The 17,968-nt window shown below is 38.4% G+C and overlaps 1 protein-coding gene across 1 annotated transcript in view; it reads left to right on the forward strand.

Moving 5' to 3' along the window:
- PREX2 (phosphatidylinositol-3,4,5-trisphosphate-dependent Rac exchange factor 2) overlaps positions 1–17,968 on the forward strand; it is a 409,408-nt gene that overhangs the window by 97,124 nt on the left and 294,316 nt on the right. Inside the window, exons 2-4 of the mRNA XM_006880444.1 lie at positions 9,974–10,045; positions 11,797–11,919; positions 15,769–15,873. Coding sequence (XP_006880506.1) covers positions 9,974–10,045; positions 11,797–11,919; positions 15,769–15,873 — 300 coding nt within the window. The remainder of the gene's footprint in view (positions 1–9,973; positions 10,046–11,796; positions 11,920–15,768; positions 15,874–17,968) is intronic.

Here is a 17,968-nt window from a genome sequence, read left to right on the forward strand (position 1 = left end):
GAGCAGTTTTCTCCCATGAGATTTACAGATTTCAAAAACCCATCAACTGTGTGTCAGTTTAGACTCAACAGCAATGAGTTTGGGTTTTTAGTTTATTGCTGCTAAAAAGGCATAAAAATGGCAGTGTTCAGAAGAGCAAAGCAACGGCAAGATTACTGTTGGTTGTCTCTGTATCACACTTTCCCAGAGTTGTTCTCTGGCTGACCTGTTAACTTTTACTTCCTCAGCCCGAGTGATTCTTAGCCTCATCCAAATCTTAAAGCATCTCATCAAAACCATGATCTGGCAATGCTCCAGATATGATGTTCAGTCTTTTAAAATACCTGGTGCCTAAAGCCTCGCTAATAGGATCAAGTCTCTATTAGTACCTAATAGTTGGAGCCTGAATTGAGTTATTTTCTTATTTTGTACTAATTGATTTCTAAATATTTGTAAAGTCCAAGTGTGAATAGAGAGAAAAATGACATTTCTATACCTCATTTAAGGACCACTCTGGAATTCTGAGTAGAGAAGATTCAATATAATATGGATGATCTAATTTTTTGTTAAAATGTATAGTACAAGTCATCTTCCAACACTCCTGTATGTTAGCCTTTCTTTTGAAATCAAGGAATTCTGATGTTATAGGCAGTTGTGTTAAGCAGATGGGAAGAGCAAGGAGCTCATACATTAATTTTGTTCTTTCTCCTCCTGGTCATAATTTCAGCTTCAGCAGGTTGTAATTACAGCAGTCGTCTGTGTTTGTTGTCGATGTACATAATAATAGTAGTACTAGCAGCAAAAATATCAATTTATAGTTTAAACCAAACAAACCCCCATGAGGCCTCAACTTTAACCTTCACTGTAGCTGACAGATTCAAACCACTGACTTATCAGTTAGCAATGGAGTTCTTTCCCTCTCCATTTTATTTTTGTTTTACATACAAAATTCATATACATTGTGTATCATTAATGTCCATTGAATTTCACACATTCCTACATTCACATTGTGTTTCAAACAATCATGTGCAATGCATTTTTATTATAAAATTTTTATTTTTTACTGATTTATTTACAAAGTTTCTATACATTGTTTTTCACATGGGATCTTTCCTATTTCCTTAATCCATCCCTCCCTCTATCCATCTAATTGTGTGACTCTGTGATTACCCCCTTGCCATCCTCAGCCTTCTGCTCCTGTCCTTCCCCACCTTGGATCCTCCTACATGTTTTACTAGTTATCTTTCGATTTCTACAATAATAGTCTTATACACGACCTGTCCTTATTGGACGGAGCTACTTCACTTAGCACAGTGCTCTCCAATCCCTCCCAAGTTAGGTAGTGATTTTCAAAATCATTGCTCTTGTATGCTGTACATTATTCTGTCATGTGAATGTATCTTAATTTCTCAAACCATTTGCTTGTGACTGGACATTTGGGCTATTTCCAAGTTCTTGTGATGATGAAATATGGTAAACATTGGTGTACAGATCTCCATTTGTACCTCAATTCTAATTTTCTTGAGTATATTCTAAGCAGTGCAATATAGAAGTGGGTCGTATGAAGTTCTACGTTCAGCCCTTTGAGGAAACACCAAATTGCCTTACAGAATGATTATACCATTTTACAGCCCCACCAACAGTGTGTAAAATGCATCATCTCCAACATTTATTACTTGCTGTCCTGTTGAACTTTGCCTCTGCTACTAGGGTGAGATAGTATGTCATTGTGCTTTTGATTTGCATCTCTCTTATTGCCAGTGATTTTGAGCATTTCTTCATGTGTCTGTTGGCCATTCGAATATCTTCCTTTGTGAAAACTCTTTCCATGTCTTTTGCCCTTGTACATTACATTTTATAAAATTAATCACCATTGCTGATGTATGTAGTAGCACTCTAGTTCTTAATCCACTACACCAGCAGGGCTCCTTCAGTTTCCCTTGTTGTTGTGGAGTACCTTCGAGTCAGAACTGACCCAAAGCTGATCCCAAAGCCTGTTTTCAGCAGGTAATCACATAGGAAGAGATTGCCCATCCTTCTCTTACAGAGCATCTGGTGGACTTGAACAGTGTGCCTTCAGGATCACAGCACAGTTTCTTACAGTAGGCCACCAGAGCTCCCTAGTGTGCCCTAATTATGTACTAGCAATATGCTTTGAGCTAATTTTCTCCCGGCAGACTCTTGATTTAATGGCAAGAAAGCTGAAGCATAGAGCAGTGAGCCTTCAACTTCTTATAATTGCTCACTAACGCCAGGAGAAGTCTCATGTCTGTGTCTACCTATGTTGGAGCAACAATGTGGAAGATTAATTTGAAGAATCTCCACATCAGCTCATCATAAACAAGGGGCATTTCCTACTTATTTTAGCTGATTTCTCCCTGGAGATTGGTATATTTCTGACCATTCTGGGAAAAGATATCAGTCATCCAAAACAATACAAGGAACTCCGGAGCTCATGAATCAAGTCATATTTGGAATTTATAAACCAAGAAGAATTAGTGCCCTAACATCTCTTCATTTAAAACACTCATATATTTTGGACCTGTCATTGTTGTTGTTGTTACGTGCCGTCGACTTGCAGGCCACTCATAGTGACCCTATGAACAAAAATCCTGGACACATCCTTTCTCCAGGTTCATAGGGTTTCCAGAGGCAAGCTATTGTGGAAGTGGATGTCACTCCTGCTTCCAAGCTTGTTTTGATCGGGGAGCTTCACCAAACTCTGTCCTCCATGGGTAACCATTCTCCAATTTGATGCATCACTGTCACAATGGTTGGCTTCATTGCAACCACAAGTCACCTCTGTGCAGCAAGTGGACATACCAGGGTTACACGACCTAGAAGACTGTTTCACCAAAAACAATTAAAGGCAGGCCCCAGTCATTAGGACCTGTCGTTAGGAGATACTATTCATTGGAAAAGGATATCATGTTTGAAAAAGTGAAGGGCCAGTGAAAGAGAACAAGACAATGAGATGGATCATCTTTAACAATAGACTCAAAAGTGTCAGGGATGATAAGGATGGGACGCGACAGGACAGAGTTCAGATCTATGTTCATGGGGTTGTTAGGAATTTTACTCACCTTGAGGGCACTTAGTAACAACAACAAGGAAATAATAATATTGTTTGTATTGCTATGAAATACTAGTTTTATGTGAAATAATTATTTTGAGACAAACTAGTGTGTGCTCTCTCTCGCTCTCTCTGTCTCTCTTATTGTCATCAAGTAGGAAGTGACTTTGAACTGATTTCCAGTAAGAACCTGTAAACTGCACAGGAGACCGTCCATCTTTCTCCCTTAGAAGAGCTGGTGGATTCCAATTAAACTCCTTAGAAGTGGTAGTATCGTTTCTTACCACTAGGCTACCGGAACACCCTAATATTATTTGGGTCTGGCATTTGACAGATATTGTCTTAAAAGAGAATGGATGCGGATTTGTCTTTTAAAATATGACAGTATTTTTAGACTATTCTCTCCCCCATAGGCTTCAATGCCGTAAACATATTTCATCCAGTTTTTCTCAGTCTTACCCCCACCCCAATGCCAGCCTCATTCTACAACAGTGGCACCATATAGCATTTGTCCCTTTGTGACTGAGATACCTCACTCAGCATAATGTCCTCCAGGTCTAAAAGTGTTATATTTTAGGGCATTATTTTTATCATAGGAGTATGCAGTGAGGGTTGTAGAGTGGATTATATTTGGGTCTAGGGGGTGGGGTTTGGGGAGGTGCCGGGGGGGGGGGATTGTGTACCAATGAGGGAGTTTTTCTTTTGCTTTTCAAGGAGAGGAGCAAACGTTGGGGGGGAGAGGGGGGAGGGGTTTGTGTGGGGAGAAGGGTGCAACAATGAATGAATGGAATCCCCCCCCAAAAAAGAAATAAAAATAAATGAAAAAATCATGGCTGGAATCAGGCAAAAAAAATTATGACAGTATTTGTTGACAGTGTTCGCGTATGAACTCATATATTGAGTTTTGGTAAATTTGTATCTACCACTATGAACTTGCTAACTTCCTAACATCTGAAGATTTTTCTAATGTGTTGGAAAAGAATATTAACAGATGTAATTTGTTTTTTAAAATGGCATAGTGTAATGTGTTGTTATTTGGAAGATCTGTTATAGTTCTTGGTGAACCAGCCTTTTTAAAGAAGCAACAAAATCATGCATGAGTAAAAGATCTTTTACATGCAAGATAGAAAAATGGATTTTAATGTGGGAGCACAAATAATTCACTCACTTGATTTCAGATTCCATATTTAAACTAACACTGAGGAAACAGCCTCCTTTTGAGCTTTGGTATCATGTCCAAGAGTCTTCATAATTATTTTAAAGAACTGTGGTGGCTGGAAAGGGAGGAATGTGGTTTTGTGCTAATTTTTTTAATATATATTTGTGCCAAGATAAAATTAGTTTAATCCTGATGACATGCTAGATCTATGAGTTTGAATGACATCTTAGCTAAGTCAGTATCAGGCAGGTATTTTTCTGAATATGACACTAATGCTTTTTTGAGTAAGATTCTACTCCATTTCTATCAAGTCTTTTTGCATTCATAGTGACTTATGGGATGGAGGAGAAGGGCCTTGCAGGGTTTTCAAGGCTGTAGATCTTTATCGAAGTGTATTGAAACATCTTTCTCCCATTGGATGACTGAAAGGCTGAGACCACCAACTTTTAGATGGCAGCTGAGCACTTAACTGCACTACTAGGGTCTCTGGTTGACATTAGCACCAAACACCTATTACTCATCCAATAGATTTCAGCTCACAACAACCATCTTTTGGTTCCTGAGCTTATAGATCTCTGTGGGAGGAGGAGATTGTCCTTCTTTCTAATGGCGGGTAAATTGAACCACTGTTCTTTAGCTTAACAGCTTGGCGTGTTATGCACTGTATCACTAAGACTCCTATAACTGACATTAGAAGGTTAAGTGTCCCAGTTACTACAGAGGATTCGGGTGGGTAATGATTTTTCATTTTTAAACAAAGATTCTGGGGGGAAAAGTGCTTTTTATTTGTTTATTTGGGATTTTTTTTTTTTAATCTGGAAGGAAGACTTGCTATGTGTTTTGGGGTTTGTTTTTTAAACTTTTTTTTTAAGATATCTTTTTCTATGACTTTGCGTTAATAGCATGCCATCTAAAATCTGCCTTCACTATTGTAGAAAATGAAGCTCCTCAGGAAAAAGATAAACTTGGTCAGAATGCTAACAAGTTCCAGGTTTTATTTTATATTGTTGGTAGGTGATATAGAGTCAACGGCAACTCCTAATGACCTAATGGGTAGATCAAAACCTTACCTTTTCTTGTATCATCCTCATGATTTCAGCTACGCTCAAGTCGACCTTTACCTCTGTTGGGTCTCTCTTTTGGTTCTCTCCTTTATATAGTTAGATGGAAATTTTCATATTGTCATGGAGGATGAGAAAGATATGGAGTACTTTTTTTAGTTTTTATATTTTATTTTACCTCATATTTTCACTTTTTCTCTTCCCAAAGATACCAGTGAGCAAGGATGTCAGTGTAAAAACTAAGATGTATCTGATCCAGGATATAGCATTTTTTTTTTGCTGCATCTGCATCTGAAATTTGAATAAGGGTCTTAGAAGTATTTATGCTTTTGAATTGTGGTGTTGGTGAAGAGTATTGAATATCCCACAGATTGCCAAAAGAACAAACAAATCTGCCTTGAAGAAAGCGCAAACCCTAGTGTTCCTTAGAGACTAGGATGGTGAAGCTCCATCTCATTGACGTTGGCTGTATTATCAGTAAGTACCAGTTATTGGAGAGAGTCTTCATTCTGGGAAATGTCAGAAAAGAGAGGAAGGCTCTCCACGAAGATAGACTGACACAGTGACTACTCTAATGGACACAGCAGCAATGATGAGGGTGGTGTAGGTTAGGGCACGGCTCACATCTTGTTGGTCATATGGTCACTGTGAGTCATAGTTGAGTTGATGGCACCTAATAGCAACATTTTTTTTTTACCATTTTCCTCCCCAGAAAATCAAACTCAAGTTGTTTCTGACTCATGTTACTGTATACTTTCGAGTCGGAACTGATCCTTAGCTGACCCTCTGACAGGTTTTTTGAGCCACTTTAGTCACATGGGAGAGGAATGCCCATCCTTCTTTCATGGAGCCAGTGGTGGACCATGAGCCTTTGGGATTATATTGCAATTTCTTGCCACTAGGCCCCCAGAACTGCCCTTTTAGACTCATGTTGTTGTTGTTATGTGCTGTCCTGAGCCAGTCTCACTGACTCCAACAAACCCAGCCCGATTGCCCCAGCCACTACTCAATCCATCCTATCTGCCTTCCTCTCCTGTGCTGTCCCTCAACCCTTCCAAGCATGACAGTGATCCTATCTAATAGGTTATAATATAACAGCCCCATATGATTCAAGATTGTGAATCATAACAGACACAGCTTGTCACATTAGTGGGAACTTCTGACCTTTGGGTACTTGACCACTGTCCCACCCAGGCCCCTTACTATCTCCAAGCTTCAATTGATTGATTTCTAAATGTGGCTGAGTTTGGTTTATGAAGAAAAGGTTTACAAATGTCATGGTGAAGTTTAAGTTTTACTTGCATGAAAGGCTACTGGTTTACTATGTGGTCAATGTGAAATGTAAACAAAGCCTTTTAACTGGCCACATTAATGCTAAATGGAAATGCCGGAAGAACCTTTCTTCTTTTTAGTATGAATAGATGGAAAAGACATTCAGTAAAAAGAAAATGAAAGTAAAAGCAAAACAAAATAATCCTAATTAAAATGGACACTTAAAGTCCAGATATTTGAAATATCTCCATTGTCAATTATAGATAGATTAATTAGTTCCAATAACAGGGGCAAGGTGTTACCTCAAATGTTTCATTAAAACTGAGGAGACATCCAAAACTTTAAAATTTATTGTTAGTAGATTCAGGTGACATTAAGGAGTTGCTATTCTTGACACTCTAGAATCCTGTCAGTGGACTGGTTGAATCGTGAACGAAGACATCAGTGGAGTGTTACTAGGCATGAGACATTTGATTTTATTTCTTTTACAATTTTGTTTTTATTTTAATAAAAGTTGGGATACACTCACTGCCAAAAGTTGTGACCTTTTCACTTCCTGAAAATAAGATAGTATGCATGATAAAATACCTCAAACTCATTGTCCTTGAGTGAGTGGAACCAACTCCCAGCTGACCCTCCAGCAGGTTTTCTGAGAATGTAAATCTCGCAGGAGGAGACTGCCCATCTTTCTTTCTCAGATCCCTTGGTGGATTGAAAAAGGCAGAGGTGGTGACCATGCCCTCCCCTTCCCCCCCAGAGCTTTGTAGGCCACTGGTCATCCTACCTCCTGGAGAGAACCACTCTTTTCATTTCAGTATGTTGTTGTTGTTTGGTACCATAAACTCCAGTACTACTCATAGCGACCCTATGGACGAATATCAGAACCGAACTCAGTCCTGTCCTGTGCCATCCTCATCGTCTCTGACACACTTGAGCCCGTTGCTGCAATCACATGTCAATCCATCTCATTGAGGGTCTTCCCCTCTTTCACTGACTCTCTACATTTCCAAACATGATAGCCCTTTCCAGGGTATAACCTTTCCAAGCATCATAATCATGGTATGTGATATGAAGCCTCGCCATTTTTGTTTAAAAGGAACATTTTGACTATACTTTTCTCAAAGCGTATCTGTTTGTTCTTTTGGCAGTGCATAGGCTACTTAGTATTCTTTTCCAGTGCCACAATACAAAAGCATCAGTTCTTCCTCTGTCATCCTTAGTCATTGTTCAGTTCTCAGTTGCATAGCAAGTGATTGAAAAGACCATGGCCTGAATCAAACACAACTTAGTCTTCAAACTAACACCACTGCTCTTTAGTATTTTGGAGAGGTCCCTGACAGCAGACGGCAGAAAGATCAGTATGTCTCCTGATCTGCTGGTACTAAGGGTGCTGATTTTAGATTCAAGTAATATGAAATCATGAAATCAGTCTTTTCTCCATATATCATGAGGTTGCTTATCAATCAGGTAGTGAAGATTTTTGTCTTCCTGATACTGACATACAATCTATATTGATGGCTGTGGTCTTTGATCTTCTGCAGAAGCTTTTCAAACCCTCATCACTTTGAGCAAACAAGATTGCCTTCTGCGTAACACAAATTGTTGTCTTTCTCCTATCCTGATACTACATTCTTTTTCATAAAGTCCAGCTTCTTGAATTATTTTCTCGGATTGAATAGGTATGGAGAAAGGATTCAATCCTGATGCACTCATTTTCTGATTTTAATCTATGCTCTTACTGTGTTTGGACATTCCTTTGTTCTGTTTGGTATAGACATAAGTTTTATAACAGTACAATTAAGTGTTCTGGGTTACTCATTCTTTTCAGTGTTTGTTACAGTCTACATAGTCATATGCCTTTGCATAGTCAAGAAAACACAAATAAACATTCTGATACAGTTTTCAGGAAGGATCCATCTGACATCATCAGTGATAGCCCTGCTGCCACATCTTGTCTAAATCCCACTTGAACCTCTGGTAGTTCTTTGTTAATGTACTATTCAAGCTGTTTTGGATACTTTTCAGTGATAATTTAGTTGCATATGATATTAATAGTGTTTGATAATTTGTACATTATTTCTACATTTCTTGGGAATGGGAACAAATATCAATCTCTTCCAGTCAGTCAGCCAAGCAGCTATCCTCCAGATTTCCTGGTCTAGATTGGTGAGCACTTCCAGTTCTGCATCCTGTAGGTTGACACTTGTCAAGTGGTATTCCACCAATTCCTAGGGGCTTATTTTTAACCAATACTTTCATTGTATGTCTTCTTTGATTACCATTGGCTCCTGTTCATATAATACTTCCTGAAATTTTTCAGTGTTAACCAGTTCCGTGGATCTTCTCATCTTCTTTTGATGCCTCGTGGATCATTTAAGATTTTGCCAGTATCTCTCAGTCATGGAACTCGTGACTTGAATTTATTTTTCAGTTCTTTCAACTTTAGAAATGCTAAGTGAATTCTTCCCTTTTTGTTCTCCACTCCAGCTCTTTGCACATTGCATTGTGCATTTTTACTTTGTCTTCTTGAGCTGCCCTTGGAAATCTGTTCAACTCTTTTACTTTCCCCTTTGTTTTGGCTTTACGTTGCATACGTGCAATTTTCAGAGTCTCTTTTGATACCTGTTTTGGTCTTCCTGACTTGCCTTTGATGTGTGATTTTTGTTGGATGTCTCTGTTTGGATGATTTCACTGGTATCATCCCATAACTCATCTGGTCCTCAATCATTAGTGTTGTTAGATGCCCTGAAATCCAGTACGGCTGTGAATCAAATGGGCAGTAACAGTTTGTATTGACTAGAAAGCTTATCTAGCTATCAGTCAAAGCTTAATGACCAGCAGGAAGTTTCCAAGTTTTAATACCAATAAACTTAGTTGTCAACAAGACAGCTATGAAGCTTTCTAACCTGACCTCAGAAATGTAAATTCTGCCTTGTTAAAAATAAGAGGTTGAGGAAAAGCAAAATTCCTTCATTCCTTCTGAAAGGGTCACCCTGCAAATAATGGAGCACACTCTATTATTTGTAAAGGTTGTAAGGATGTCAACTCAGAATTTATGGCTCTTTGATTAGTAATGCAGTTTATAAAAATATATGTGTTTTGATCTTTTTGTATTTTACTGGCCTGTTTTCTTAAGTTACATTTTTTCCCCCTAGATTTAAGTTTTCACTACATAATTTTGAAATTCTGTTAGGTAAATGTAATTGATGTATACATGTTCATCTTTTACCCTCCTTCAACTTTATAAAGGAAATGTAATTACTGGATCAGAATAATCAATACATGAAGATTTCACCTTTGTAATAAGTAATTATAGTAAACATTGAACTTTTAAGCTTTGTTTCTTGTAAAAAAAGTCTTTCTGATAAATATGTAGTTATTTTATTAACTTGGCGTTACCTTCATAATACCTTTTCTTGTTTCCCACAGGCATTTTTACACCGGATGAACCAGTGTGCTGCATCCAAAGCTGACAAAAATGTAACAGAAGAAACAGTGAAGGTGAGAAGGCACATTGGGCCCTCCACTCAGGCATGAGATCCCCTTAGATTTAGTTTTGTCTATGAGATTTTTACTTAAGAAGCTTTCCACTTGTTGTGAGTAAAATCTTGTGCCAGTTGTTCATGTTGGTGACAGAAAACAAGCAGGTTGTATTTGGAGGGTGGGTAAAAAACAAACAAGAGGTTAAGAGAATGACATTGAAGAAATAGAGATATTTTGGAATGAAGCTTTGGGAATGTTTGAACAGAGGAGAGGAAGAAACTTGACATGGAATCTTAATGTCTAGGAGAAGGGAGGGAGCAAATCACTGTAAAAAGATTGCTAGAGGCCACCTAGAGGAAGAGATATTTGAGTGAACAAGACTTCCAATCTCTAATCCGTCTAATCACTGTGGTAAAATGGACTTGAACGGACTAAAGGAAAATCTGTTACCTTCAACCAGGAAGCAAAGGTGTCAGCACTTTTCAATTGTAGACAAGGAAATATTTTAGAAGTTGGACAGCCGTAGGTAAAAATTAATGTAGTCATTATTACTTCATCTGGTTATAAAATTATCACTGGTATTTATTTATCATGCTCACATGCTGTATTATTTTATGAAAAATGAACATATTTTGAAGGATTTGATATTGAGTGCTATTTCTGTGTCCACATCAGCGAAAAACAGGTTTCACATTATCTGACCATGAGGATTTTTTTGGCTAGTGTGATTTTTGGTTGTAAGCAAATGAAACCCATTATGCAAATTGGCTAGAAGATAGCTTAATGTGCGTATTTACAATCCCAAGAATAAGAGATGCTTCAAGGTTAGTGACCCTGTAAGGCTCCCTCCTGCTTTTCACTCCACAACTCAACCCTCCTTCAACAACCCAGGCATCAACTTTGCTCCTGGGCTGGCTCCTTTCAGGGCTAAATATGACTCTTGTAGCTGTTCCAGCTTCATTTTCATATATGGCACTTGCCAAAGGAGAGAAGAACCATACATTTCAGGGTGTCCTTCTTAGGAGCCCTGATGGCACAGTGGTTCAAGAATTTGGTTGTTAACCAAAAGGTCAGGATCTCAAACCTCCCAAATTGCTCTGTGGGAGAAAGATGAGGCCATTCGCTTCTATAAAGATGTATGTTTACGAAGACGTGACCTCTTTACAAAGATTAACCTCTTCAGCCTCTGAGACTCTGTTCTGTCCTGCGGGTTACCATGGATCAGAATCTACTTAATGGCAGTGGACTTGATTTATTTTCTTGTTTTCTCGGGCACAGAGAAGCCCTTTCCTCAAAAGCTTGTCAGTAAATTTGTCCATGCTGTTTTACCTGAAGCCCTTAGCGAGGGGGTAAGGGGGTGCAGATACTATGGTTGGTTTCAGTCACTTGAGATTTGCCCTGGGAGCCTGGTTCTTGGAGTTCTGAGAGAGTGGGAAGGAAGTGCAGTGAGGTGGACGGGGGAGTAAGCGGGGCAGTTAACAACAGGGAGTACCTGATGACACAGATGGTTAGCGTGTTCCCCTGGAAAGGCAGGGGCTGTGGTACTGCGGCTCGTTGGAAGACAAGCGCAGTGACTGACTTGCAGAGTCAACCATTGAAAGTCTTATGGAACACAGCTGTGCTCTGACCCTCTTGGGGTCTTCCTGAGTCAGAATCTATTCAGACTCTGCTTGCACTTGAAGGAAAGTAGTAGACACTCTTAGATTTTCCTTCATTTTTTCTTTACTTGATTCCCTAGTTCACTTACTTAAACCTGTGTTTGTTTACAGATGCTTTTCTCCAACATCGAGGACATCCTGGCAGTACATAAGGAATTTCTAAAAGTGGTCGAAGAATGCCTGCACCCTGAACCTAATGCTCAACAGGAAGTGGGGACCTGCTTTCTGCACTTTGTAGGACAAGTTTATTTTAAAAAGTCTTTCCTTCCATATTTTAAGACTCAGCTCATGGCATTCGTGGTGGCTGTTGTTGTATGTTGCCAGGTCGCCACCGACGCGTAGCTGACCCTCCAGCAGGTTTTTAGAGGCTATAAATCACACAGGTGGAGATTGCTGCCATCTTTAACCCCCGCAGAGCAGCTGGTGGTTTCAAACTGCCTGACTTTGCATTGGCAGCACAATTCTCTATGCACTAGGCCCTCAGAGCTCTCTATTGGCATAGTAATGTGTATGACTTTAGTGCCAAGAGTGAAACTTGACGTAAAAAATTTGAAGTCTCTGAAGGCCAGTGAAATAATCTGTTAGATCCAGGAAAGGGGACTGTGCCATGAATTATCTATTTTATTCAGTGATGAATCAACAGCCTTTTCTTTTTCCCAGCAAGTGGGTTTTCCACATCCTAAGTAGCTTAGAATTCTAATGACTGTTCAAGCTGTTGATAGTGAATGGATATTTATGTTTCCCTAAAACAGAGACCATTTTTCTTTTGAGGCAGAAAAATCCTTGCTCTTATAATGGTACAATGGGCATCATACTAGAATGTTCCCTTGTTAATTGGCTTATGAGGTGAGCAAACCTAGTGACTAGGTACACGTAAAAGAATATCTAAATGGTCTGTGACTGGAGGAGATGTTTACTCAGAGAATGTCATGCTGAGCAGAAGACTAGATTTTGGCATATTGTTTTCTTGTATGACCACAGATCTTGGTGGTTTAAATCCAGCAGCAGGCTCTGAAGGAGAAAGATGATTATAATTGATAGCATCGGAAACCTTGATGTGGGTTGGAAATGATTTGGCTGCAGCTAGGTTGTTTTGTTTTATTTTTTGAGGTTCTTATGATAGAGCAGGGTTCAGATCCATTGTTCATTGAGGTGCTATGAGTTGTACTTGGCTCGATGGCACCTAGCAACAATAACAACAATGACAACAATAATGTATTGTGAGTTAGAGCCAACTCAACAATTTTTAATGACATCTAATAACAGCAACATGCCTTGCAGATATTAATTGAGTCAAAGTTCCTATCTTTTACCTTTATGACAGTTTTTATGTTTTCCCACATAATGGTTGTTATTGTGTACTGTTGAGTCGGAACTGACCCTCCAGTGGTTTTTCAGAGGCAGTAAATCACATAGGAGGAGATTCTTCATCTTTCTTCTGTGGAGCAGGTGGTGGATTTGAACTGTGTACCTTTGCATTGACAGTGCAGTTCCTTACCACTAAGCCACCAGACCTCCCTTCCACATTGTAGTTAAAATTATTTATGTCATAAAAGCAAATTACAATGTTAAAAGACATCTATTAAGTAAAACTTTGTTTTCCAAACTAAAGGGCATTCATACCTTACTACATCTAAAAAACAAATAAACTCCAAAACAAGCAAACAAACAAAAAATATAGTGCTGCTAATAATATTATTCCACTGGTGCTAGTGTTCTGAATACCAATTTGAGTGTATCTGTTTATAAAATAGAAATCCCTCTCAAAAGATACCAAAACAACGACTCATTGCTTTTGTCTGGAACCTAGATCACAACTGACTGACTGTTCCTTGGGTGTCTGAGACTGTAAATCACATGGGAGAAGATTACCCATCTTCTCTCCCTCAGAGCAACAGGTGGATTTGAACTTCTGGACGGGGTGAGCCTTTGGGTTAGCAGCACCACTGCCTTCGAGTTCATTTTGCCACCAGAGTTCATTTTATGAAAATGCTACACAATTAACATTCATTTTGAAAGTATGCAATGGAGTATTAGAAATAATTTTTTATTTCCATTTACCACTCAATCTTATAAAGCTAATCATGTTTCTGTAAGTAGTGAGTAGGATTATGTTGATGCTATTTAAAAAATAAAGCTTTATTAAAATAGGGGGCTTATACAATTTTCCCCTTCTTTTAATTTTTACTTTATACTGATTTATTTATAATGTTTGTATATAGTGTTATTCACACCTGATCTTTCCCATTTTCCCTTCACAATTCCCTAAATCATCAAATTGTGTGGCTCTATGATTAATGCCCCCCCTTCAGTCCTCTGCTTCCCCTTCTTGCCCTTGGATCCCCATATTCATTCTACAATAATGATCATATACAATATTTGTCCTTATGGGACTGAGTTAGTTCACTCAGCATAATGTTCTCTAGTCCCTCCCAAGTTAGGTAGTCATTTACAAAATCATTGCTCCTGTGTGCTGCATAGTATTCCATCATGTGAATGTACCATACTTTTTCAGTCCATTTGATGGTGTTTGGATATATGGGCTGTTTCCATGTTCTTGCGATGGTGAATAATGCAGCTGTGAACATTGGTGTACAAGCTATATTTATAATTGGAACATATTCCATAAAGAAAATGATATGAAAAATATAGTGACCTCCTGCATTTAGAAAGAGAGCTGTGCTTTTCTTGGGCTCTGCTGGAAGTCAGGTATACTGTGCCTACTTAGTGGGGTCTGCCTCCTTCCATGAAAGAACTGGAATTGTCTCCTAGCTGGAGCAGCTGCTAACTCAGTTTGGAGACTGCATTTGGGAATCCAGCACCCTGATATTCATTTCCTCAGAAGCACATCGTGAACCTGTCATCCATGAATTTAGATAACAGTTTCTAAAATTTATATCATTCTGGTTCATGCTGTCCTTTGAAGAAGTGACACAATATACATACTTTATAGGCTATCAGAAAGAGCTCTTAACTTTTTAAATGCAGGTCTTGGAAATTTTGAAGGATACACTTTGCTCTAACAGGCAATAGTTTTTGTGTCTTCCTCTTTTTATTGCTGCTGCTTTGATGAGTATTGATCGCACTAGCAATCATGAAATTCCTTTTTTAAACAATCTCCTTTAACATTGTTTATGGAGAGATGTTTAATTCGTTTCTCCTTGATCACTTTTAGTGACAGCTGTCTTTGTTAACAAATCTTTAATATTGATTACAAGTTTGCACATACATCACTTCTCTTGAAATTTCCACCTGGTGGTCCCCGTTTTGAGCTTTGGAGCTACGCAGAATGGTAAATGCTTCACAACATGACAGCTGTTTGGAAAGAGCTACCTAACTTTCCTCTGATAATATATATCTCTTCCTGAACCATCAGTCCTTTGTAGTGTCTTCAAAGGTTAGCAATAGCTTCTGTTACTTGTTTCTAGATACTTCTCAGTTTGTCAGTATCCCTCTAAAACCCAATTGTCCAGAGAATTGTAAATGGTGTTCTAGAGCACTGTGTTCCTCCAGGCAGTCCTGATGGCTTAGTGGGTTAAGAGTTACACTGCCAGATGGTTTGACTCCACCAGCTGCTCTGTGGGAGAAAGATCAGAAGTCTCCTCTTCCATGATTTAAATCCTGAAAACCTGCCGGAGGGTCAGCTCTGAGCCGATTCCCACTTGGCACCATATAACAACGACATCATATTTCTCCATTCCTCTACCTAAAATGACCTTTTCCTTCTCGCTCTGCTGGAAGTCAAGGATTCATCCCTGTGGACCTTTTTCAAGTGCTAATTCCACTTTAAAACGGAATCTTCCTGGCAAAGCTAAGCACTCCCTTTTCTGTACAGTTTGGTTTGTTTGTCTATCAGTGTCTGTATGATAATGGAGTATAGTTAGATATCATCTCAAGTTCTTGTCTATTATTTTTCAATAATCAGGGAAAAATAATATATTAAAATGTTTATACACCCACCATACATACTCAGTATAGCTCTAAAACCAATAAAGACATAATGAAATTTGTCTACAAACATCCTAGAGCTTAAAATGTCATCATGGCTAATAAAGTGATCATATTTTCTTCCTGAATTCACAGAAAGACAAGTTTCGCATTTATGATGAATACTGCAGCAACCATGAGAAGGCACAAAAATTACTTCTTGAGCTCAACAAAATAAGAACAATTCGGACATTCCTTTTGGTAAGTGTATATTGATATGTGATTTTATATTGTTTTTTCTTGATAGATTAAATAAGAGCAGGGATATAGCATCAGTGTAGCATAACCAGTCTAGGAAGTTAGAGTCTATCCATAAACTAAAACAGTGAGAGTTGTGATACCCTTGCATTTGAGGTAACTCTGGCGATGGTCTCTCCTGACAATATCGTTTTACATCTCAGAAGTTGTCATTATTTTTATATCTACCAACTCCCTAGTGTTTCATTTACTTCTGTGAAGATAGTTAAATATATGTAAGTAATGGGAAGGATGTAAACAGTAGGTATGGCAAAAAAAAGAAAATTTGACTGACCTTTCTCCTACATGCACTCCTTATTGAAATTTTTTTAAAAATTATTTTATTAATTTTAATTAACTTTTATGGAGATTTTGGATTTCCATTCATTCATTGTTACACTTTTATCCCTTCCCAGCCCTACCTCCCAGTTCACTGCTTTATTTGAAAAGTAAAAGAAAAATTCTTTCTGAAGTTCTTAAAAAGGAAGAAAAAAAATCCCCAAACCAAACAACCCCAAGAATGTGCATTCAGTTTAGTTAGGAGAGCACCAGTGAACACCTGTTTGGTAATTACCTGGACAATCTAGTTATCCTCATTCGTATTGTCTCAGTGGTCCTCACTGGTAATACGGTAAAAATCAAAGATACTCATTCAACAGTGAAGTTATACAGTTATCACACAATCCCATTTTAAAACATTTCCATCACCCCATGGACTTTCCTCATTTCCTACTTACAGTCAATCTTTGCTACTAGTAGCTTTAGCTCTAGGCAAACATTCATCTGCTTTCTGTCCCTTTAGATTTAACTTTTCTGAAATTTTAGAGAAATGGAATTTTAACATGTAATCTTTTGTGCTTGGCTTCTTTTGCTAAGTAAAATCATTTTTGAACTTTGTTTCTTTTCCCAATTCATCCTTATTGCACCATGTGCCACTAAGTTTTTATTGCTGACTGTTGTTGTTATGTGCTGTCAAGTCGCCTGTGACTCAGAGCAACTAACACTACATACAACAGTCTGAGGCTATTCTGAGCCAGTCTCGTTGACTCTTGGCACGCCTACCCTCATTATCCCAGTTACTGTATCAATCCATCCCATCTGGGGTCTTCCTCTCCTGTGCTGTCCCCCCACCCTTCCAAGCATGATGTCTTTTACTAAGGACTAGGTCCTCCTGACCGCATGCCCAAAATATGTGAGATAGAGCTTCAAAATCCTAGCCTCCAAGGGAAAACTTGGTTTCATGATCTCTAAGACAGACTCACTTGTGTTCTTGGCAGTCCATGGTATGTTCAAAACTCTTCTCCAGCACAACTCAAAGGCATCCATTCAACTAGTATTTCAGTTTTAGAAACAGCACGTTTTATTTATCTATCTCTTTACTAGTAAATGCACATTTATATTATAGTATCTACAGTTTGGCTATTGTATATGAGTAATACTGCTGTGAACATTCTCCTTCTAAGGACTAACTCATTTTTGAGGACTTAATTAATTTCTTTTGGGTTTATAGTAAAGTGGAATTGATACAAAGGAACTAAAATTTGACCTTGAATCTATCCCACCTGAATTTCAAAACCATCTTAGGAACAGGTTGTAGGCCTTGAACACTAATGAACAAAGACCGGATGAGCTGTGGGAGAATATCAAGAATATCATCCTGGAAGAATGCAAAAGGTCATGACAAAGAGGAGGAAGAAAAGACCAAGATAGATGTCAGAAGATGGATGTCTGAATATTGCACCAGAGTGCCAAGAAGCCAAAGCAAATGGAAAAAAACAAAATATCAAGGAACTGAACAGAAGATTTCAAAGGGCCACGGCAGGAAGACAAAATAAAGTATTATAATGAAATGGCTGAAGAGCTGGAGTCAGAAAATCAAAGGGGCTGAACTCTCTAGACATTTCTTAAGCTGAAGGAACTGAAGAACAAATTAAAGCCACGAGTTGCAGTACTTAAGGATGCTTTGAGCAGAATATTTTTTTATAACATTTTAATTTATTTATTTTCCATTTCAATGAACATCTACAGAGATTTTGGAATTCTATTCATTCATTGTTGC

The sequence above is a fragment of the Elephantulus edwardii genome, unplaced genomic scaffold (assembly GCF_000299155.1).
Source record: "Elephantulus edwardii isolate Elephantulus edwardi_28Jun2011 unplaced genomic scaffold, EleEdw1.0 scaffold00008, whole genome shotgun sequence".
Taxonomy (NCBI): domain Eukaryota; kingdom Metazoa; phylum Chordata; class Mammalia; order Macroscelidea; family Macroscelididae; genus Elephantulus; species Elephantulus edwardii.